The sequence below is a fragment of the Chiloscyllium plagiosum genome, unplaced genomic scaffold, assembly GCF_037043375.1.
Source record: "Chiloscyllium plagiosum isolate Xiang-an unplaced genomic scaffold, Cpla_swu_hap1 HiC_scaffold_20, whole genome shotgun sequence".
Classification (NCBI taxonomy): Eukaryota; Metazoa; Chordata; class Chondrichthyes; order Orectolobiformes; family Hemiscylliidae; genus Chiloscyllium; species Chiloscyllium plagiosum.
The window spans coordinates 28,535,226-28,560,298 of NW_028270158.1; the positions used below are offsets into that span (position 1 = coordinate 28,535,226).

The 25,073-nt window shown below is 39.9% G+C and overlaps 2 protein-coding genes across 7 annotated transcripts in view; one reads left to right on the forward strand and one right to left on the reverse strand.

Moving 5' to 3' along the window:
• The window catches only part of LOC122560743 (hexosaminidase D-like), a 56,289-nt gene continuing 31,216 nt past the window's right edge, over positions 1 to 25,073 (reverse strand). For 5 of the 6 annotated variants that reach the window (XM_087997748.1, XM_043711745.2, XM_043711743.2 and 2 more), the window contains 5 exons: positions 23,758 to 23,840; positions 15,698 to 15,776; positions 13,918 to 14,019; positions 12,411 to 12,500; positions 3,477 to 8,623 (listed from right to left, as the gene is read on the reverse strand). In XM_087997748.1, coding sequence (XP_087853874.1) covers positions 8,440 to 8,623; positions 12,411 to 12,500; positions 13,918 to 14,019; positions 15,698 to 15,776; positions 23,758 to 23,840 — 538 coding nt within the window. In that variant the 3' untranslated portion in view covers positions 3,477 to 8,439. Of the gene's footprint in view, positions 374 to 3,476; positions 8,624 to 12,410; positions 12,501 to 13,917; positions 14,020 to 15,697; positions 15,777 to 23,757; positions 23,841 to 25,073 lie in introns of those variants that run through there. The other variant, XM_087997747.1, reaches the window with a different exon arrangement.
• Positions 2,811 to 25,073, forward strand: part of mlst8 (MTOR associated protein, LST8 homolog (S. cerevisiae)) — an 80,079-nt gene continuing 57,816 nt past the window's right edge. Inside the window, exon 1 of the mRNA XM_087997753.1 lies at positions 2,811 to 2,829. The gene's annotated coding sequence lies outside the window, so the exon portion shown is untranslated. The remainder of the gene's footprint in view (positions 2,830 to 25,073) is intronic.

Here is a 25,073-nt window from a genome sequence, read left to right on the forward strand (position 1 = left end):
GACAGTAAATATTTAAGATCCCGTGTTCTTCCCCATGTATCAAAGCTTTAAGGATTACAAATCTCCCGTGTGTTTCTTTAATGCACTCTTTTAACTTAAATGGGAGATTCTTTCTAACTAAAATGGCCATCTCTCTACACCTCATATTGAAAAATGAAAAATAAACCCATTCTGTTGCAACTTCAAATGCTCTGCATCATCCAAGTGTGCTTCTTGTTATACAGCAACATCCATTCTCTCCCTTTCAAGGCTGGAAAGATGAGTGACTCCCCTTAATATTCCAGGTGCACCGCTGAAACACATCCTTAGCCATAACCTTCCACAGGACCATCTAGACTCCAGAGAGGAGGAACCGAAACTACAGATTGCTGAGCTTTAATGCAAAAGAATCCACAAAACACAAAAATTACACAGACTAAAATAACTAGATCCAACAGATCTACAAAACTTATAAAAACTATATACAGCAAAAACAGAAAAACAAAAAATCTCGAAAGACACTGATCAGAGGAATTTACTCTCCATTCGAAGGGGAGAGGTGCAGTTAGTAAATTTGCAGATGACACCAAAATTGGAGGTATAGTGGACAGCGAAGAAGGTTACCTAAGACTGCATGAAGATCTTGGCCAGATGGGCCAGTGGGCTGAGAAGTGGCAGATGGCGTTTAATTCAGTTAAATGTGAGGTCCTGCATTTTGGGAAAGCAAATCTTAGCAGGACTTATACACTTAATGGTAAGGTCCTAGGGAGTGTTGCTGAACAAAATACCTCTTTTATCTTAAATGGGAGATTCTTTCTAACTAAAATGGCCATCTCTCTACACCTCATATTGAAAAATGAAAAATAAACCCATTCTGTTGCAACTTCAAATGCTCTGCATCATCGACAAACATGACCCTGGAGAAGGAGAAAGTGAGGACTGCAGATGCTGGCATCATAGCTCCTTGAAAGTGGAGTCACAGGTAGATAGGATAGTGAAGAAGGCTTTCCTTTATTGGTCAGAGTATTGAGTACAGGAGTTGGGAGGTCATGTTGCGGCTGTACAGGACATTGGTTAGGCCACTGTTGGAAAGTTGTGTGCAATTCTGGTATCGGAAGGATGTTGTGACACTTGAGAGGGTTCAGAAAAGATTTACAAGGATGTTGCCAGGGTTGGAGGATTTGAGCTATAGGGATAGGCTGAACTGGCTGGGGCGGTTTTCCCCGGAGCGTCGGAGGCCGAGGGGTGACCTTATAGAGATTTACAAAATTATGAGGGGCATGGATATGGTAAATATGCAAAGTCTTTTCCCTGGGGTTGGGAAGTCCAGAACTAGAGGGCATAGTTTTAGGGTGAGAGGGGAAAGATATAAAAGAGACCTGGGGCAACGTTTTCACACAGAAGGTGGTACGCGTATGGAATGAGCTGACAGAGGAAGTGGTGCAGGCTGGTACAATTGCAACATTTAAGAGGCATTTGGATGGATATAGGAATAGGAAGGGTTTGGAGGGATATGACCGGGTGCTGTCAGGTGGGACTAGATTGTGTTGGGACATCTGGTCGGCATGGACGGGTTGGACCGAAGGGTCTGTTTCCATGTTGTACATCTCTATGACATCCTACAACCCTACTAACCATCACAACCGTGCTCTCAACCCCTACCAGCTAGGGTCACACCACATACACCGACCACCTAGTAGAGGAAAAAAACACCTGAGAGCAATGTTAGTACTATAAACAAGTAAACTAAAAAAGCCTCACTCATCCCTTAACATAACTTGGAAATTAAAAATAAATACTCTATTCATCCTGGACGTCATTTTACGCAACTTATTACAGAGAGGATACTCCACCAAGTTGTCTTTAAAAAAGAGCAAACCTGAACAGTTCTGTCCTTTATGTCTATTTGGCCGTTCAACTTAAGTCAACATGTCCACAAAGTTCTTTGTTTTCCCTGGCAAGTCGAACAAATGTATGGATCCATTATGATTGATCCAAAGCACCGCTGAATATCTTAAAGAATATTGGATCCCAGGTTCCCTCAATCTCCTCTTGACTCCATTGTGGGATTTCCTTTTCTGGACCACTGCTGTCGAGAAGGTGTGACAAACATGACCCTGGAGAAGGAGAAAGTGAGGACTGCAGATGCTGGGATCAGAGCTTAAAAATGTGTTGCTGGAAAAGTGCAGCAGGTCAGGCAGCATCAAAGGAGCAGGAGAATCGACGTTTCGGGCATAAGCCCTTCTTCAGGACCCTGGAGAAGCCATGTACCAACACTGTCGGGTCTCTCCCCTGAGTTCTAGTGGCTTCCATGACCTTTTACTTGTCTTTATAATTATTGACCCTTAACAGAACACAGGTGGACACAGATCAGCACCTGGTTTTTGTGCCACGATCAGGTGGGCTCTTTCAATTGTTATCCATCACTTCTCAGCCTCCAAACCAAGGAACTTTGGGAACCATTTCTCCAAGAACTCCACCGGCCACTCACCTTCCATCCCCTCTGGTATGTCAACAATGTGCAGGTTCTTTCTTCTGCCCCTGTTTTTGAGATCGAGATCCAACAGATCCAAGACCTGTGTTTCCAGGGCTTCAATGTGGCTCTTGGAAGAGTCAGTCTCTGCCTCTACCACTGCAGCCTGGTGCTCAAGCTCATCGGTCCTTTTTCCCAGGTCTTGTAGCATAGCCAACTTCTCTTCAATTTTTTCCTAGATCTGCCTCCCCAAGATCTCATGAGATTTGGCTAGGTCTTCAACCAGGATCTGGTGAGGAAGCAAGCCTGCTAATTCAGTGGGTTGGACCGGGTGAGCTTCCTCCTTTCTTTGGCATTCTGCAGCTGCAGGGACAAAGGTAAGTAAGAATTTTCGGGTTTCCAGCTCCTTTACTGTGATCCTAAACACAGTTAAGTGTCTTGGAATGGGTTCGGGCTCTGTTGGCCAGTGTTACAGCACGGAGCCCAGCAAACATGATCCTACCAGGACACTGCTATCTTGGATCGCCCACAATTATATTTCTTATATACATAGTTCCTCAGGGACCTACAACTGGATATGTAAATTGAATTCTTGTCTTATCTATCTCTGCTTTAGAAAACATGCTGTTCAGTTGTATTCTGTTGCTGAATGTGGACATGTTTGGATCTCCTTATATGGGATTATAAATCATTACAGCATGAAGCTTCATGCCACTATTGTTCCAAGTCACTCACGGTGACATCTCCCATATCAGACTCCAGTGCAATTGACTTAGAAGTGCATTCACTGTCATTAAGCAGACATAAAGCCACTGTGCCTCAGGGAAAGTCTTGCAATCAGCACAAATTACCAATTTATCTGTTTCTGTAACATTGTAGGTCAAAGGTGAAATGCATTGGCCTTTTCATAAAGAGAGTTCCTTAGGAATGAGCTAAACATTACAATGTAAGTAATCTCCCACATGAAAGAAAACCTAATTGACGACCTAATTTCAAGCAGTCTATTACAGAAGCTATTACACAATTCAGTTTTGTGAAATTATTTATTGAGAACAAGAATTACAGCAAAAAGATTAAAATCACAGCAGCATTACAGGTCATAAATTACAAGAAGATACATGAACGAATCATGCACTGAAAACACAGGATCACATCAGTATAACTGAAAACAGAGGATACTCCATGTGCTATAGAAAAAAAGTAAATATTTTTATCAAGTAAGGTATAATTACATGTATTGGTGGATTGATGTAAAATGCAAACTCTTTCCTGCACAGTACCAGAAGCATTCATTAACAGACCTATTAATTTCAAAATCATATCAAGTAAACTAACCAAGCTATGTGCATATTCAAAGCAATCACCTTCCTCTTTTTTGTGTTTAGTGTCAGAATTCATACCATTTAACTTTGTTTGACTTTCTATCTCCATTTCTGGAGATAGTTGCAAACATTCAAGTTTTATACAAACAAACCATGCTGGCTAAAGCTACAGCTATTTGGTGTTAACAGAAAAAGAAAATACTTCTAATAATAAACCTCCAGACATAATCTCAGCATCTCACACATTTTATGGTCAGTTAAGTACCAATGGAAATGTTATTACTCTCATACTATTGTAAATAACTTAGCTAATTTGATCACAGTAAGATCCCTCAAGCAGCAATATGATAATGACTGGATATTCCATTTTTGTGATAATTGATGGATACACTTTGACCAGAACACCAGAAAGAACTCCTTTGCCATTCTCTTAAATAGTTTTTTTTAGATTAGATTAGATTAGATTACAGTGTAGAAACAGGCCCTTCGGCCCAACAAGTCCACACCGACCCGCCAAAGCGAAACCCACCCATACCCCTACATTTACCCTTTACCTAACACTGCGGGCCATTTAGTATGGCCAATTCACCTGACCCTGCACATCTTTGTGATGTGGGAGGAAACCGGAGCACCCGGAGGAAACCCACGCAGACACGGGGAGAAAGTGCAAACTCCACACAGTCAGTCGCCTGAGGCGGGAATTGAACCCGGGTCTCTGGCGCTGTGAGGCAGCAGTGCTAACCACTGTGCCACCGTGCCGCCCACATGTGTCATGTATATTTTCACATTGGATCTTAGTTTAACGTTTCATGGAAAAAAATTATGCCCTTAATGGCGTAGTGCTACCTGAGTATCAGGCTGGATTATATATGGAATAGGTCTTGAATCCATAGCTACCTGACTGAGGTGAGAGTACTGACGCTGAGTCATACCTGAAACCAGGTGTGACGAGTCACTCAAGTTACTTCTTAATTGACGATGGGCTGAGGTAATATTTTTGTTCACATTTGTTAGTCTGTTTGTAACTTATATTTCTCAAAAACATATGGATGGATTTCAGTGAAAATTTCTGCATAGCCAAAGTATATCTTGAGAAAGAATGTATTAATTTTTGGCAATGTTGCAGATCCAGAACCTGTAACTTTTTTAAGGATTTTTAACATTGCAAAATAGGGCAATTTGACATTCCCAACCATACTATAGCTTGGTTAATTTTGAAACATCGTGAATTTATTTCAGCTGATATAATGGAATTTCTCATCTATCAAAATGTAAACACAACTTTGAGTGGGTTTTAGCATAATGGATTAATCTGACACTTTCTTTTGAAAAGAAAGCTTTTAATAAAAAAATATCAGTTTTGTAGTTACAGGGTTGCAAGCAGGTAGGGAAAGGCCTCAGGAAAAGCTGTGTAATTGTAATAAGTTTGAATTAACACACCAAGCCAGAGGTATGTGCTCTATTTGTCTGATCCACGTATGTTGGTGTGAGGAACTGATTTGAAATTATGATGCACTATTAGAAGAAGGTGCCTACATTGGCTTATTATTAATAGAGGATGTTTAAATGGAGATATTAATTTTCATTGTGCCATTAATACAATTTAGCTAGTGTTAGTGGAAGTGTAAAATAAAAGACTAAATGATTCCCCACTGGGAAATTAGATCATTTCAAATGTAGCCTACCGAGAGCCATTCTTGTGTATCAGTGATTGCATTACACAGGAGAGGTTTCAACCCATCATGTTGAAATTAGTTCCAGTGCACCATCGTTTCCCCATTGCCCTGCAATTTTCTTCCCTTTCAAGTATAATTCCTATTCCTTTTCACTAAAATTCCATCCAGATACCATTCACCTATTGTACTTTTTGCTACCTTCTCCCCAGCAGCCCCCTCCCAATCTCTCCACTCTGGAATCTCTCTGCCTCCAATCCTGATGAAGGGCTTTTGTCCGAAGCATCGATTTTCCTGCTCCTCGGATGCTGCCTGACCTGCTGTGCTTTTCCAGCACCACTCTAATCTCTACTCTGGTTTCCAGCATTTGTAGTCCTTGTTTTTACCCAGTACTCATCCAAAACGTAATCTGAAATAACTCCACGAAGGCCAATATCCTGTCACCAAGTCACCCTTTATGTCCAAGTGCACAGGAGATGAAACTGACCCTGCTAGGAACCGGCTCTGAGCTAGCCGAATCAATGTCATATATTATGAACATGCAAATGATACGAAGATTGGTGGAGTTGTGGATAGCGAGGAGGGCTCTTGTCGGCTGCAAAGGGACTTGGATATGATGCAGAGCTGGCTGAGGAGTGGCAGATGGAGTTCAACCCTGCCAAGTGTGAGGTTGTCCATTTTGGAAAGATAAATAAGAATGCGGAATACAGGGTTAACGGTAGGGTTCTTAGTGAGGTGGAGGAACAGAGGGATCTTGGGGTCTATGTTCATAGGTCTTTTAAAGTTGCCACTCAGGTGGATAGAGCTTGTAAGAAGGCCTATGGTGTATTAGCGTTCATTAGCAGAGGGATTGAATTCAAGAGTCGTGAAGTGATGTTGCAACTGTACAGGACTTTGGTTAGGCCACATTTGGAGTACGTGTGCAGTTCTGGTCGCCTCACTTTAGGAAAGATGTGGAAGCTTTGGAGAGGGTGCAGAGAAGATTTACCAGGATGGTGCCTGGAATGGAGAATGGGTCGTACGAGGATAGGTTGAGAGTGCTAGGCCTTTTCTCATTGGAACGGCGAAGGATGAGGGGTGACTTGATAGAGGTTTATAAGATGATCAGAGGAATAGATAGAGTAGACAGTCAGAAACTTTTTCCCCGGGTATAACATAGTGTTACAAGGGGACATAAATTTAAGGTGAAGGGTGGAAGGTATAGGGGAGATGTCAGGGGTGGGTTCTTTACCCAGAGAGTGGTGGGGGCATGGAATGCGCTGCCTGTGGGAGTGGTAGAGTCAGAATCTTTGGTGACCTTTAAGTGGCAATTGGATAGGTACATGGATGGGTGCTTAAGCTGGGACAAATGTTCGGCACAACATCGTGGGCCGAAGGGCCTGTTCTGTGCTGTATTGTTCTATGTTCTATGTTCTAAATAAAGGGTGACTTGGTCATGGGATATCAGCCTCCGTGGAGTTATTTCATATTCCATTGGCAATATTCAGAGTTGATTTTCAACCATTGCCTACTTTATATTAGGTGGCCATTTAGCTTATAGTACCTGAGCTATCCAATTAGTCTCACTTTCTTTCCCGTAAACTTTTACAAATTTATTTTTCCAAGAATGAATCCACTTTATTTTTAAAAGTTTATTGAATATGTTTCCACCTCATCTCACTTTTTTTGTCTACTTGATTGTTTCTGCTCTTTGCAGCCCACGGTGATTTTTAAGGGCAAGAGCTTTTAAAGCAATTTTTTTAAAAAAGTGACTAGTAGTGTGGCCTGAAACTACAACTTCATAAGTTGTGAGTTGGAATTTGGGTGAAGTGTAGAAGAGTCAAAACAACATATGTTTCCACCAACATCTTACAAAGTGCCATGAGTATTCAGTGCAAATGGCAGTACCAATTCTACAAGGTCACTTACGTATATTTGAAAGAAACAGTCTCTTGAAACCTGGACTCTTGACCTGCTTGTTCTAATCAAACTTTGCCTACATTCCCGAAATAAGAATCCTTTGTATTGTTCATTATTTGCATCTGTTCTTTTGCAGATGATCCCTCTCTGACAACAGCTACCAAGCTACATTAATATTCTAGAGAACAGCTCAATTTATTTTGTTTTGAACTTTAGCCTCAGTTTAATGGAATATCCTTCTCAGACCATATTACCTATTCTTCATTCTTGTATATTAAATTAATTAACTAAATGTAAATAAGCAACCTATTCTCAAATAGTGATTTACCCCAGACAAAAGCAGCAATTGGAGAACTCAATTAAAATCAACAGATCTCTCACTGTACATTTGCTAAAAAAAATCAACGTAGATTGATTTATTACAATCCCTTGTGTCAAATGGAATGAAGAGATTGATGTGAAAATTAAATAACTTTATTAAAAAAAACTAAATCAAAGTTCATCTAATATGTTGGTAAATCCCCTGCAAACAAATCAACTTCCCTATTGTGTAGTCTTTAAAAGTCCAAGTCCTCTTGCATTGCTCATACATCCTCAGAAAGGATGACAACAAACATGTCTCCGCACAACAGGATTACCGATTCATTTTGAATTCTCTAAACAAGTACAGTACCTTAACTAGAGTGAGTTACTTGCTTCTGCAATTCTGAAGTCACCTGCTGAGCTTGCAGCAGTGGTTGGTCATAATGATACTTGGTAATCATTTTTTGCCACAAGGTTTGAGGGTGAGATTGAATAGACAGAGTGAGATACAGGTATATAGCTTCCTGCAGTTGTAAACATTTAAATTCTGGAGTATGCACACAATCAGATCCAGATTGGTAAAAGCAAGAAGCCATATAGAATCAACAGCTCAGATTCTTTCCAAAGTTGAAATAAAATGCAATGAAATAGGACCTTGTTCCTGTGCTTTGTTGAGTTTTGATCCTAGATCTCTTGTTAAAATATGTCATTCTGAATATAGTTTAGATTGATGGCTTCCAGTTTTTGCACCAATGGCAGTGCATTCCTGAATTTGTTTTTTGTTGATTTTCTAATTTTGTTTTGGCGCAGCCATTAGTGCCATAATTTCCTTATAGTCCTTCACAAGTTCTCTAAGCGGGTCCATGTACAGGTTTACATTCACTTCCATCCATTCCTCCACCGTGTCGGGAAAGTAAATGTTTTCCATCTGTGCACGAAAGTTTCCCAAGTACTCTTCCCACTTTTTGTGAACTCTGAACACATATTATAGTTGAATTAACAATGTTGCATAATAAAAAAATCATTCTACAAGCACCAGCAGACCCTGTATTAATATAGATTTCCCTAGCAAACTGAGGGTTATCGGATTGTAGTGATAAATTATGATCCAGCAAATTGAACAAGTATACTTGATACAGATGAATCCTCAAAAAAATACAAAAACTGCCAACAATGACCCAATAACCCTTGGAACGCCATGCATTTCAGTCACACTAACCAAAATATTCTGACAACAAGATAATATAAGACTGCACTTAGAAAATAATTGATTCGTTACAACACAGAAGAAGACCATTTGACCTCTTGTGTCTGTGCCAGCTCCATACAGAAGCAATTCATTTAGTCTCACTGTCCATCTTTTACCTATAACACTGGAAATTTTTGTCTTTAGATAATTATCCAAATCTCTTGAAAGCCATGGTTCAATCTGCCTCCATTGACTCCTCTCTAAGGCTGTGCATTCTAAATCCAGAGGACTCACTGCATAAAGAGGTGTTTCATCACAATATTATTTCTTCTTTGCCTATCACCCTAAATTGTTACTGTTTCCCCCATCTGCTTTGTGCAGACCCCTTATGATTTTCAACACCCCTATCAAATTTATTCTTAATCTTGCCTTATAGAGGGACAATAGCCCAACGGACCGCAAAGGAATATAGGTAGATTAAGTGAGTGGGTGAAGGTTAGACCAATGGAGTATAATTGGGCAAAATGTGAACCTGTCCTCTTTGGCAAGAAGAATCAAAGAGTATCATATTTTCAAATAGAGAGAAAATGTAGAACTTTGTAGGACAGAGGGATCTGGGTGTTCTGGTACATGAATCACAGATGCAGCTTATGATAAGGAAGACAAATATAATGTTGTTCATTACAAATGGCACAGAATATAAAGCAGGAATGTTTTGCTGAAGTTACACAGGCGAGATCACATCTGGAGTATTGTGTACAATTTTGGTCCTAATATTTTAAAAGGGATGTACATGTATTAGAAATACTTCAGAGATGGTTCATGCAACTGACAACTAGAATGGGTTGGGGCTTATCTTGTGAGGAAAGGTGAGAGATAGGCTGGGCCTGTATCCATTGGAGTTTAGATAATAAGTGGTCATCTTAATATGAACAAGCTCCTGAAAAGACTTGGATGCTGAAAGAATGTTTTCCTAGAACTAGGGGATAAAGATTAGAAGTAACATGTCTTTAATTTAAAATGGAGGTAAGCATTTTTTTCTCCCAAGTCATGAGCCTTTGGTATTCTCTACCAATAGACACAGTGTCATTAAATATTTTAAAAGTGGAGGTGAACAGATTCTTCACTAAGAAGACATGAAGAAAGACTGGATTGTACTCACTGGAATTTAGAAGAATGAGGGGGAATCTCATAGAAACATATCAAATCCTGATGGGACTAACAAACCAGATGCAGAAAGAATATTTCTAATGTTGGAGAAGTCCAGCAGTAAAGCTCACAGTCTAAGAATAAGGGGTAAGCCATTCAGGACAGAGATGATGAATAATTTCTTCACTCAAGTGTTGTGAACCTGTAGAATTCTCTATCACAGATAGCCGTTGGGGCTAGTTTGTTAGATTCAAGAGGCAGGTGGATGTGGCCCTTGTGGCCAAAGAGATTAAGCAGTATGGAGAGAAAGTGAGAGTGGTATATTGAAATTGCATGGTCAGCCATGATAATATTGAACATTAATGCAGGCTCGAAAGACCAAGTGGCCTACTCCTGCACCTATTTTCGATGTCTCTATTTAAGAGAATTGATGGTAATTGAGGATAAGCAGGAATGTGGAGTTGAGACCACCATGAGATCAGTCAGCAGCTGAAGGGCTCAAACTTCATGCACTTCATGAGCCAGAACACTCAAATCCCTTCATGCCTCAATTCTGCAATCTCTTTCCAGTTAGGTTACATGTTGCTTTTCTAATATTGTTGCCAAAGTGGACAAATTCACATTTTCCTTTATCATACTCCACCTGCCAAATTTATTCCCACTCACCTAACCTCTCTGTATCCCTTTTGCAGAATTCACATAGCTTCTTCATAATTTATGTTCTTACCTATCTTAGTGTAATAAGCAATTTGGAACCAAATATTGGTTATTTCATCCAAATAATTTACAGGCAATTTCCAGGTTGCAAACAGATTCTGTTCTTCCATCAGTTTGCAAGTCAATTTGTGTTCAAGTCAGAACACAATAGAGGAAATATATAAAATAGCCATTGTAATGTTCATATATCTGTTCTTTAAAATGAATATTAATATATGCCTGTGTGGGATCTTGTTTATGAATATGAGTGTTTGTAAACTGGGGACCACCTATATATAAATTGTGAATAGTTGAGGGCCCAGCACAGATCACTATGGTAGTCCACTAGTAATAGCTTGCCAACCCAAAAGTAACCTATTTATGCCCGTTGTACATTTCCTACTGACTAATTAGTCCTCTATTCTCACTACTATCTTACCCCATATATCAAGCACTCTTATTTTGCACAGTAACCTCAGAGCCTATCCATACACAAATTAAGCCAATCTCTTGCATTAACACAGATTGCCCTAACAAACATAATACACTTTGTCTTTTAATCAATAGAGATTACCCTGGCACAGAATACTCTGTTAGTTACTCCTCCCTAGTTCTAGTTAAAAAGACATCTGACTTTTAAGGCCAGGATGAGGAGAATTGTTTTCTCTGCAGGTTGGTAGTTTGTGAAATTTCCTTCCTCAGAAAACAGTGCAGGTTAAATCATTAAATTTATCCAGGTTGAGTTAGATTTTTGATAGACAAGGGAGTCAAGGGTTATTAGGGGCACACATTAAAATGGAGTTGAGACCTTAACCAGATTAACCATGATCTTACTGAATGGTGGAGGCTACTCCTGCTGTCAAGTGCAATGTCCCTATGTCCTTTGTATAAAGCGAATTATCCCATTTTCATACCATCTTATGACCACCTAGGGATATACTCATCATCTGCATTGCCAAATTCAAATTTTAACATTATGTGCTGTTGTCTGTATGACCAGCGGAAGTAGTTTCATTTTAAATTGTGGCATGGTGAGTCAGTGGTTAGTACTACTGCCTCACAGCACCAGGGACCCAGGTTCGATTCCAGCCTTGGCCAACTGTGTAGAGTTTGCACATTCTTCTCATGTCTGCATGGGTTTCCTCTGGGTGCTCTAGTTTCCACCCACAGTCCAAAGATGTATAGGTTATGGATGCTTAGACTAGTTGGATTAGCTATGAGAAATGCAGGGCTACAGGGATAGGATTGGGTATGAGTATGAGTGGGATGGTCTTTGGAGGGGTGGTGTGGCCTCGTTGGGGTGAATGGCCTTCTTCACATTGTAGGGATTCTTTGATTCTTCTAAGAACAGCATCTTTCTGTGGTTGTAGTGGTCTGGTCACCATAATTGATGCAGCTTTTTTTGCTCTAACATTTAATACAGTTTATATTCAACAGCTGTAGTGATGGGTAATCCTATCATCTGGATTACCAGTCCAGTAAGACATTCCTGATGAAGAGTTTACACTCGAAATGTCAACCCTGCTGCTCCTTGGATGCTGCCTGACCGACTGTGCTTTTCCAACACCACATTTTTGAACTCTGATCTCCAGCATCTGCAGTCCTCACTTTCTCCCAGTTAAATAACCACCAAGTTAATATTCCTTAGCCTGAAAAACTGTCTAGTTCCAGGAGACATCAGGACAAACCAAGGATTAAGGAAGTTATTAATCTCAAGTTGAACTCACCTGTGTAACTCACTGTCAAAACGCTCCATGTTCCGAGGATTTGCAAACTGGTGCTTCCTGTTATAGCGATTGAACCAGCCTTTGATTTCTCTGTTTAGATGGAGTATACATTCAAATAAATACATTGTCAATATTTACTGAGGACAGAAAAATGTAGTCTCAATATGTCACTGGAGATTAGGACACCCTAGAATGTAATTATGAACATCTGGGTAAAGTTTTGACCTCACTTTCAGAGTAGATTGAGAGTTGCATGAAAATATGGGAGTGGTAGAAGATCAAAACACCTCCACAATTACTGCATTCCAAAAGTTAATATGTAGATGTAATTGCCTGGTAACACAGAAGTTAAATTTTGTTAATAAGAGACATGAAGCTTTTCATTTTGTATTCATCTTGACTGAAATGCATTGCTGAATAAAAGACACATTTCGTCAAAAGCTTTTTGTCTTGCACTCATCAGAACAATTAATGATGATGTACTGTTAACTGCTGGGCTATGTTCAAATTTTAAACCAGGTAGGTTGACACTGATTGCCCTGAGAAATTAACCAATTAGTGTCAACCTACCTGGTTTAAACTTTAAACAAAGTTTGGAAGTTTATTGTTGGTAATCAATGACAATGTCTCTACTAATCAAAAGGTCCATATGCCAACCAGTCAGCACTCTCCTCATACAGTATAATTTTTTTTCCCTTAAATTGGTATTCTTGCAATTTGTCCTCATCAGGACAAGACAAGAAACTTTAACAAATTTGTCTTTTTTCAGCAATACTCAAGTTCTGTACTACTAAACAATTTCGATTTTAAAGTTGGTTTTCTTGTGCTTCAGTCCTGAATAGTGTAAGAACAAAAGGCTTTGACTTTATGTCTCTCCTTAGCAATATATTACAGAAAGAGACAGAGATGGCAACAAAGGGAGGCAAATAAAGAAGGGGAGAAGTGCAAATTCGAAACCAAAGAACATTTGTGATCAATAGGTAATAAGCATCAAACCTTTTAAATCAAAAAAGAGCTTGTTGCAGTAGGGAAATTCAGCATATTATGAGGGAAATTAGGATGATTAATTTCACTTGAGCTATTTAAAAATAGAGAGTTAGAACAGAGTATGTAAAAATAACTATTTCCATTGATTAAAGGATCTTGAATTAAGATAAAATGCCAGATGAAATGGGGAAAATAGTATTTCAAAAAATAGAAAAAGTTGTGAGGTTATTCATGATCAATATCATTCAGGTGGGTAGTTCAAGAAATAGGCAACAAAACAAATATATGGGATTAAAACTACTGTTCTTGTGGAGGTTAAGTTCCAAAGCAATATATTACCACAAAGATCTAATGAAACTGAGCTAATCAGTATTTGTGCAAACTACATGGATGGTAGAAGCAAATTGTAAAATTAGAGTGAAGTGAAAGAACAGGAAGTTTGGATTAATAAGAACTTCCGCAATCACAACAGACCAGTTAACTCCCATAATGAAATTGTCTCTGCATCTGTACACCTCACCTGTTATTTTCAAGAACAGAAATTACTTCAGATTTCAGATTTTGAGTAATCCAACGAACCATTTGATAAATCTCAGCTCCTGCAAATGTGCCTTCACCTTCACTATAAAAGGAATGTAGTCATCATGGAGTTAAAAATACCAGAGCAATTCAAAGTGTTTCAATAGCATTCTTAAAAACAATAAAGGTAAACAATAATACAACCATCGGGTTGCTTTCTCATTAAAGAAATGGCAGTGGTGGTCTGACCTCAGTGTCATCATGCCTCAGGCAAGAGGAAAAGTTGAAATGGAAAGTCCTCGCTGGTAATCGCAGTGGGAATTGAACCAACGCTTTTGGCTTCACTGTGCCTTGTAAACTAGCCATCCATCCAGCCAGCTGAGCTGATTTGTCCAAGCTGTCAACCAGGAAGACTCACTGGCAGAGGGAAATCTAACAGGACTTTTAAAAAATTCATTCACTGGATGAGGGCTAGGCCAGCATTTATTGCCCATCCCCCAATTTCCCAGAGGGCAGTTAAAATTCAACCATATTGTTATGGGTCTGGAATCATATGTAGGTCAGACCAGGTAAGGAAGGTAGTTTCCTTCCCTGAAGAACATTAATGAACCAGATGGATTTTTACAACAATTGACAATGATTTCATGGTCATCATTAGTGTCTAAGAGTCTGAGAGATGTACAGCATGGAAATAGACCCTTTGGTCTATTATGTCCATGCCGACCAGACATGCCAACCCAATTTAGTCCCACCTGCCAGCACCCAGCCCATATCCCTCCAAACCTAATTCCAGATTTTTATTGAATTCAAATTCCACCATTTGCCATGGCAGGATTTGAACCTGGGTCCCCAGAACATTATCCTGGGTCTCTGTATTAACAACCCAGCAATAATACCACCAATCCATTGTCTGCTTTGGGTGATAGTGACATTGTTATTGATATTAATTATTTATTGATTTTATTATCAAGCTATTTGGGTGTCACTGTCTCAGCCAGTATTTATTGCTCATCCCTAGTTGCCCTTGGAATTCCAAATCTAATGGTTTTTTATTGGATAGTTTATTATGTTTTTTCCACCATCTGTCGTGGTGGGATTCACACCCAGGTCCACAGATCCTTACCTGGGTCTCTGGATTTCTAATCCAGTCACAATACCACTAGGCCATCGCCTCCTCACAGGGAAGAACTTGTACATGATGGAGAATTTTGAAGTTGTTCTTGAGATGAGGAACCAATGCTTTTAACATGGACAATCTAGTTAAGCAGGTCTAGTGGTATAGAATGCAGACAGTGGTGCTCAGGTTCACTTGGAGTGGATGTGGTTGATCCTGAAGGCATGGATGAGAGTTTTAGTCATAATGGGAAGAAGTAGGATTGGAGACAGAAAACAGAAATAAGCCAGTGGTGATGCTTGGAAATGGGACTTGGTCAGTTATCAATGTTGAGTGCAGTATTTAAATACCAGTTTTCTTTTAAGTTTCGAATTAAGCTCAGGATTAAGCATAAGGTGTATTGTTGGACTGTACTGGAAGTGGCCACCCAATAGTGAAGAGGGTTAAATCAAGAGTTTTGGTAAAATGGAGAAAGGTAGCATCAGTATTGTCAGTGTTGACACCCAAAGTTCTGATTCATCCAGGATGCTAATCTAAAACAATTGTCTTCCATATGCCTAACTTTAATTGCCACATACCCTCCATTGCCTTATGTCACAAGCTTTCTGTAATTGCCAGAGCTCACCTCCCTTCAGGTACACCCTAAAAACATTTTTTTTAAAATTACCTTGAATTATTTTCTGGGTTAATATTTTTAAATCCCAAAAGCTGCTGTGATTTGGTTTTCGCCTTCTCTGTGAAAGAACCTGAGGAAGTGAATAGAAAAAAAACAGAGAAATATTTCGCTGAAAGGGCTCAATTTCATTTCAAGAAACACATTCAAGTGTAGAGGGAACTTTGCATCTAGCCTTTTTAAAAAATTCACTCATGGGATAAAGGTTTTACTAGCTTGGCCAGCATTTATTGCCCAGAGCGCAGTTAAGAGTCAACCGCATTGCTGTGAGTCTAGAATCACATGTGGGCCCAACCAGGTAAGGGTGGCACTCTCCTTCCCTAAAAGATACTAGTGAACAAGATGGGTTTTTACTACAATAGACAATGGTTGCATGGTCTTAATTCCAGATTTTTATTGAATTAAAATTCTACCACCTATAAGACCATAAGGCATAGCAGCAGAAATTAGGCCATTCAGCCCATTGAGTCTGCACCATCATTCAATCATGACTGATAGGTTTCTCAACCCCATTCTCCCGCTTTCTCCTCCTAACCCTTCATCTCCCTGATACTCAAGAACCTATCTATATCAGTCTTAAGTATACTCAATGACCTGGCCTCCACAGTCTTTTGTGGCAATGAATTCCATAGATTCACCACTCTTTGGCTGAAGAAGTTTCTCCTTATCACCGTTCTAGAAGGTCTTCCCATTTTTCTAAAGCTGTGCCCTCGGGTCCTAGTCTCTCCTAACATCTTTCCAACATCTACTCTGTCCAGACCATTCAGTATTCAGTATGTTTCAATTAGATCCCCCCTTATCCTTCTACACTCCAAGTATAAACCCAATCCTCAAATGTTCCTCATATGTTAAGCTTTTCATTCCTGGGACCATTCACCTGAACCTCCTCCAAATACACTCCAAATGAAAAGTTGTGGGCCCAACATTGAGCTTTGTGGAACACCTCTAGTCACTGGCTGCCATCCTGAGAAGGATTCTTTTACCCCCACTCTCTGCTTTCTGCCAGACAGCCAAACATCTTGCCTCTAACACCAAAGGCCCTTATCTTAGTCAGTAGCCTTCTGTGCGGCACCTTGTCAAAAGTCTTCTTGAAGTAAAGGAAGATCACATCCATTGACTCTCCTTTCTCATTAATTAACCTGCTCATTACTTCCTCAAAGAATTCTAGAAGATTTGTCAAGCATGATCTCCCCTTGATGAAACCATGCTAACTTTGCTCTACCATACACTTCCAAGTATTCAGAGATGTCATCCATCACAATGGATTCTAGGATCTTACCCACGACCAAGGTTAAGCTAATCGGTCTGTAATTTTCTGTCATTTGCCTTAATCCCTTTTTAAACAGAAGTGTCACGTTAGTGATTTTCCAGTCGTCTGGAATCCTCACTGATTCTAGTGATTCCTGAAAGATCACTACTAACGCCTCCACTATCTCTTCAGTTATCTCACTTAAAACTCTAGGGTGTAGTCCATCTGGTCCAGGTGATTTATTCAGGCCATTCAGTTTTTCTAGCACCTTATCGCCTTAGTGGGTGGCGTGGTGGCACAGTGGTTAGCACTGCTGCCTCACAGCGCCAGAGACCCGGGTTCAATTCCCGCCTCAGGCGACTGACTGTGTGGAGTTTGCACATTCTCCCACTGCGTGGGTTTCCTCCGGGTGCTCCGGTTTCCTCCCATAGTCCAAAGATGTGCAAGTTAGGTGAATTGGCCATGCTAAATTGCCCGTAGTGTTAGGTAAGGGGTAAATGTAGGGGTATGGGTGGGTTGCGCTTCGGCGGGTCGATGTGGACTTGTTGGGCCGAAGGGCCTGTTTCCACACTGTAATGTAATGTAATCTAATCTTATCCTTAGTGATGACCACCATACTGAGCTCTGCCCCTTCACTCTCTTGAATTTTTGGGATATTGCTCATGTCCTCCACTATGATGACTGACATGAAGTAATTATTCAGTTCCTCAGCCATTTCCTTGTACCCACTACTATCTCTCCAATGTCATTTTCCAACTGCCCAATGTCCACTTTTGCCTCTCTTTTGCCCTTTTTTCATCTAAAGAAACTCATACAGTATTCCTTTATATTACTGGCTCGTTTACCCACATATTTAATGTTCTCCTTCCTTTTGTTTTGTTGCCCTTTGTTGGTCTTTGTAAGCTTCCCAATCCTCTAGTTTCCCACTGCCCACATTATATGCTTTATCTTTGCTTTTATGCTATCCCTGACTTCTCTAGTCAGCCTTGGTTGTCTCATCCTCCCTGTACCATGCTTTTCTTTCACCAGGATGAATCTCTGCTGTGTCTCCTAAATTACTCCCAGAAACTCCTGCCATTGATGTCCACTGTCTTTCCTGCTAGGCTCCTCTCCCAGTCAATCCTACCCAGCTCCTTCTTCATGCTTCTGTAGTTGCCTTTCTTCAACTGTAATACCATTGCCTCTGATTCTATTTTCTCCCTCTCAAATTGCAGAGTAAATTCGATCATATTATGATCACTGCCTCCTAAGAGTGCTTCCACCTTAAGTTCCCTTATCAAGTCTGCCTCATTGCACAACACTAAATCCAGTATTGTCTGTTCCCTGGTGGGCTACATGACAAGCTGCTCAGTCTTGTAGGTATCCCACAAATTCCTTTTTTTGCAATGCACTACTAACCTGATTTTCCTAGTCCACCAACATTTTGAAATTCCCCATGGTCACTGTAACATTGTCGTTGCTGCATATATTTTCTATCTCATGGCGTATCTTGCTCCCCAGTTCCTGACTATTGTTTGGAGGTCTGTACATTACTGCAACTATGTTTTGTTTTACCTTTGTGGTTCCTCAATTCTACCCACACAGATTCTACACCATCTGATCCTACTTCACTTGATTTAACTTCATTTCTTACTAATAAGGCAACCCCACCCTCTCTGCCCACCTGCCTATCTTTTCAATAGGATGCACATCCTTGAATATTCAGCTCCCAATCCTGATCCCCTTGCAGCCACGTCTCCATGATAACTACCACGTTATACCTGCCAATTTCGATCTGCATCACAAGCTCATTTACCTTATTCCTTATACTGCATGTTTTGAGATATGACACCTTCAGTCCTGTATTAACTGTCCCTCTTCTCATTGTCATTTGTTTGTTCAGCGTGCTTGAAGTTTAATTGTTAAGCCTTTCCATACACTCTGTCCTATTTGTATCTGCGCTGGAGATTTTAATAACCTCTCCTGAGTTCTGCACTGTTACTTCCTTTTTTAATTAGGGTTTTCTAATTTCACTATAACTGAATTCCACCCCCTCCAATTTAGTTAAAAGCCCTGTCTACAACCCTAGTTATGCAATTCGCTAGGACTCTGGTCCCAGCACGGTTTAGATGAAGATCATCCCATCAGAACAGGTCCCTTCTTCCCTAGTACTGGTGCCATAGTCCTATGAATTCAAGCCCATTTCTCCCACACCAATTTTTGAGCCATGCATTAACCCTATGCCACTTAGCTCATGGCTCAGGTAGTTATCTAGACTACCTTTTTGGTTGTGCTTCCTAAAAAATTTTTTTATTGAAAAAATAAAATTTTAAAGATTTTTTTTCCAAAATTACAAAAATAATACAAACAAGAGTATTCCACTTTACAATATGATAACAGCACCAATATAAATTTTAATAAATAATAAAAAAGGAAAAAACCCAACTAACTACTAATCTATTCTACAAACAACTAAAACATAAAATAGGATATCAAACATTACTAACAATAAACAACAAAGTAATTAAATAACTAGATACATGCTCAAAATAGATATACATCAAGTCATAATAGAACCCGTATTTATACGGGATTCCTCCTCCCGGGGAGCCCTGAACCAGCCAGAACCATTACCACAGCTAAACAAAAGCCCTGGACAATATGGCTGAAATATCTGTGTCGATATAGTTCAAAAAAGGGCTGCCATGTTTTATAAAATAATTCAGTTTTTCTGCTGCACCATATTCGTGAGGAAGTCAAGGGGGATATATTCCATGATTATCCTTTGCCAGTCTGAAAGTCCTGGGGGGCCTTCTGATATCCAATTCACTAAAATATTTTTCCTTGCACAAAAGAAGAGGATAGAAAATTATTTCCTCCCGTATACTTCCAGGGAGGGAAAATTTGGAGAGCCCAAAAGTAGGGACATTGGATCTGATTAATCTCTGTACCCAAAATCTCTGTCAAGGCATTTGTTACTCTATCCCAAGACCTACAGATCTTATGGCACGTCCATAGACAATGTGTGAGAGTGCCAACTTCTATTTTACATTTAGGACACATTGGGCATGCCTCTGCCTTGAATTTTGTGAGTCATTCAGGTGCCATGTGAGCCCTGTGAAGTATCTTTAATTGAATAGCCTGAGTTCTATTACAGATAGAGATCTTCCTGGCATTTTCCCAGACTTCCTCCCACATTTCTAGAGATTTCCAACCCTAATTCTTGATTATATAGTCGTTCCATGTCCTTTGAGACCTTTCTGTATAGTGAGTGATAAAGAGTACTGACCGAGGGCGGCCCCATCGGTCATAGCACTCTCCTTTCCCTGTCCCGATTTGTAAGGATTGACTATCAGTGTGGTTTTCTTTTGTATAAAGTCTTGTATTTGAAAATACCGAAAGAGGTCCTTGTTAGGCAGTCCAAACTTCTGGTGCAGCTGCTCAAAGGACATCATAACCTCCCAAGCAGGAGATACCTCTGGACTCCCAAGTTTTAAATGTAGCATCTGTCAACCCAGGCTGAAATCCTGGTGCTCCCACTGTACGGTATAAGGGGAGGTTTTTTGCAGATTACCCTCATCTTGTCGCATTGTCCTCCAGGCTTTAATTGTATTTAGTACAATAGGATTTTTACAATACTCCATAATACCTCTCATCTTGTCCATAAATAATAGATTGATGAGGGGACATTTTGCTTGGGAAGTCTCAATATCTAACCAGATTGATTGTGGGTCACTAGAGACCCAATCAGCTACATAAGATAATAAGGATCTCAATTGGTGCATCCTGAAATCTGGAAAGTCCAGTCCTCCCCTTGTGGGTGTTGCAGTTTTTCTAATTTGATAAGGGGCCTCCAATGATTCCAGATAAAGGAGCCGAGCCAGCTGTAAAGCTTACACATGCCTGTCTCGGCAGCATCAAGGGAAGCATTCTCATCGGATATAGAATACAAGGTAGGATATTCATCTTAACTAAGGCCACTCTGCCAGGATATTGGCAATCTCCCCAGCGGTGAAGGTCCTCCCTTATTTTCTCAAGTGTACGTAATTGGCTTTATATAGCTGACCAAATACTGGAGTGATAAAAATATCTAAGTACAGAAAACCTTCTGGTGACCACCAAAAGGGAAAGCAAGATCTGTCTGGTAAATTAGATATATTGCAAGGCCTCCCACCGGCATGGCCTCTTGATTTCATAAAATTGAATTTGTAACCTGATGACAGCCCCTGCCAACGCTAAAGCTATCCGAACTTAAACCATTGGTGATCACCGCTGCTTTGGGATCATTACATAATACTGAAACCCATTTGGTAAAGACCTCTCCAACACTGAACTTTCCAACGCATAAAAAAGATATGGCGCTCAAATACCTTCTCTGCGTCTAGGGAGCCAACTAAACCCGGTATTGTTGCCTGTTGACAGACTTGTATCATATTTAAGACCCTTCTAATGTTATTAGTTGACCTGTGACCCTTTATAAACCCCTTGTGGTCCTCTTTTATAATGGATGGTAAAACCCTCTCCAGTCTTAATGCTAACATTTTTGAAAGAATTTTAAAATCCAAATTTAACAAAGATATGGGTCTATATGAAGAGCAATCTTTTGGGGCCTTTCCCTTCTTAAGAATGAGAGAAATATTTGCTTCTCTCAACGAAGGCGGGAGGCAGCCCTGACTGTGTGAGTAATTGTACATATTTATGAGTGGCCCGGCCAGTTCCCCTATAAATTCTTTATAGAACTCAACCTGGAATCCATCTGGCCCAGGTGCTTTGCCACTCTGAAGCTGCCTAACCACATCCAGTACTTCCTTGTCGAGGGGGCATTCAAGATCAACACCTGCTCTGAGGTTAGGCCCGGAAGGGCCACACTTTTAAAGAAGGACTCCATCTTCCCAGTTCTATCCTCACATTCCTGCGACTTATACAATTCAGAATAGAACTTTCTAAACGCTGTTTTGATCTTTTTACGATCACAATTCAGGGTACCAACACTTTCTCTAATAGACGTAATGGCTTGGGGAGTCTTTTTCTTTTTGGCAAGATATGCTAGATATCTGCCAGGCTTGTTGTCATATTCAAATAATCTCTGCTTTGTGAATAATATTTCCCTCTCTGCTGTTTGGGTAAGTGCGGTATTCAAGGCTGCCCTATGGGCTGTGATCCTTTGTAGCTTAGTAATGGAGGGCCTATCAACATACACAATTTCAGCTGCCTTCAAGCGAGTCTCCCTTTTGACTTTTCCGGGTCGCAGAATATGAGATGACCAAGCCTCGAGCATATGCCTTAGTGGTCTCCCTCATCATCGAAGGGTTCCTAGCCGTACCTGAATTAATAGCCCAGAAGGCTCTGAATTCCTGCGAAAAATACTATATAAATTTGCTATCCTTCAATAAGAAAGGATTCATACGGTAATGTTGGGGGTTTTGCTTTTTAATTTAGCTTCTAGCTGTTCATACTCCCTTAGCTGAACCTTTGCCCTAATTTTATCTATTTCATTGGTACCGACATGGACCACGACCACTGGATCTTTACCCTTCTGCTACAAGTTCCTCTGCACCCCAGATGAGATATCCCAAACCTGAGCACCAGGCAGGCTACACAATCTTTGGGACACTTGATCCTGGTCACAGAGAACAATGTCTATGCATCTAACTATAATATCCCAATTACAACAACATTTCTCTTCTCTCCCCCCAACTTGAATGGCTCCCTGCACCACGGTGCTGTGGTCAATTGGCTCATCCTCCCTGAAGTCCCCATTCCTGTCCACACAGAGAAAAACTCTTGAACCTGTTGGACAAGGACTGTGGCTCCTCCACTTCCTACGTTGGGATTCAAACCTGGGTCCCCAGTACGTTACCTGAGTGTGTAGATTAACAGTCCACTAGGTCATCGCTAGCCCTCGCCTTTGCTGTACCTTCACTGCAAATGTTTGATGGGACAGTTAAAAGGACTTTAAATCTACATATAACCTTTGGTGTATGTGTTCTAGGTGTATTTATTGTGGATTCTTGGTGTAATTCTCCAGTTCCAACAGTCTTTATATTAATGTGCATTAAAGATAGAAAAAAGACAAAGTGAGCTTCCAGTTAGACTGGCTTGTGTTAAGTACATTGTGGGGTTCTTGCTTCAACAGCAGCATCAAACTTCTCATGTCAGAGACTTCAGGTTTCAGATAGTGCACCAAAATACACAACAAACAGCTGTGTTTCTCTATAGCAGAACATTAAGTTATACAAGTGAATATTACACTATAGTATTACTATTATAATAGCACAGATATGAGAACATAATCTGTATTAGTTCAGGGCAATGCAGAAAGGGAGAAAGTACTAGGCAAAATATTTACAGTACAGTGGCTGTGAAGGAGAACACTTATTACAGTACACCTGACAGGAGGAGCCTGTGGAAGATATACATCAAATCAGCATGTTACATCAAGTGGTGCTGAACATGAGAACCAAATACTGTTGAGTGTTAGAAATCTAAGCAAAAACAAAAGTACTAGAAATACTCTAGGTCTAGCTACATCAGTGGGGAGAAAAACCTTGAATGTTTCAGGTCAATAACCTTTCATTAGAATTGACAGAAATTAATATAACAAGTCTTAAACATTTGGAGTCAGTGAGAGGGAGGAAAGGGTTAGAGAAAGAACAAAAAAAGATTTTTTGAGCAATGAAATGACAAAACGTTTGATGGTGCAAGGCAAAAACAGAGTGGTGAAGCAATAAGTAAAACAAAAAGAGGAAATAAAAAGTATCCAAAGAAAATGTGAATGGCAACCAAAACAAAATAACTGCAACTTATTTTACTAAAAGAAACTCACCATGTGTCACAGTTTGCATGCAGACCACCAGGGATGGGATTGCAACTGGCAGCAGCTCACAAAGAGTTGAGAAATGATCGTACCTGAAGAATGGATATAGAAACAGCATAAAATTGTCTGATATGTCTTTCTAATTGACATCATTTTAAAAGAAATTTTGAACAAGATCATAATCTTCTGAAACCATCACAATGTCCACTATCTCTCATATCCAGAAAGGGCTTCCTATTAACTGACGAAGCACCTAAAGTAAGGGTTGGGATGACTCAGGATTGTATAAACAATTACAATTTCTAATCATTGGTTTGGTGGACTTGATGGTACATTCAACACTAGAGCCTTTCTGATCCCATTCCTACTGAACTGACCTAAAGCCACAGAGTTGCACATTAATTCCTTCAAGATTGTCCACCCCAGCAATAAATGCTGCCTTACAAATTTCTCAGTGTTCATAAATCTGCAAGTTCTTGAGGAAATACTGAAATCTCTGTCAAGAAACCATTACACAGTATTTAAAATTAAAACAAGTTGACATGAAAAGCCTCTGCCAATCAAACTAAACTTGCAAATCAATTAGCACTTTTTTTTAAATGTAATGAAATTGGAGTTTGTTCCCAAAATCAATGGTAGCTCTCCTGGGGCCCATATAGCAGAGATGGGCACCAAGACATCAGTCAGTCATTTTCTGCCAGTATATGTCTGCACATGTGCTAATGACCAGTTCAGACATATCAGTGAGAATATGGTCAGAGTTACTGGAGAACATGAAATAAAAATTGTCCCACTATGATTCTGTTTCACAACACCTATAGCTACTTCGATCATCTGCTAATGTTGAAAATTGAAGCTTTTAAAACTGTGACTTGTTAAAATAATTCTTTGACTCTGCTTGAAGCAGCAATTTATTTTTAATGCATTAAACTTTAACAAAATAGAAGCTTTGCAGTTCAATTTTCCATTGACCCACTAGTCAAAATAACCTTATGACCTGGCTGCTTTAATGCTTTCATGTATTTGGAATACATAAGAACCCCGCAAGTAAAAAATTCAACTTGTCCTCTGTACCTCCAGGACCATCAGATATTGTGAGATTGTGACTGAATGCTAGTATGGTTTCTTGGGATTCCATGGTCTGAACAAGAATGAAATTGTGAATTGCAACCAAACTATTTGTCAATGATGCTACTATAATTGTCAAACTAAAAATAAAAGACAATTATCGGAAAACCATGAATTATTCTGTATTAGTAAAGCATTATTTTAAATCGATATGTTCCTTTCATCAAATGAAAACGAATAAAAATTTAATACCCATT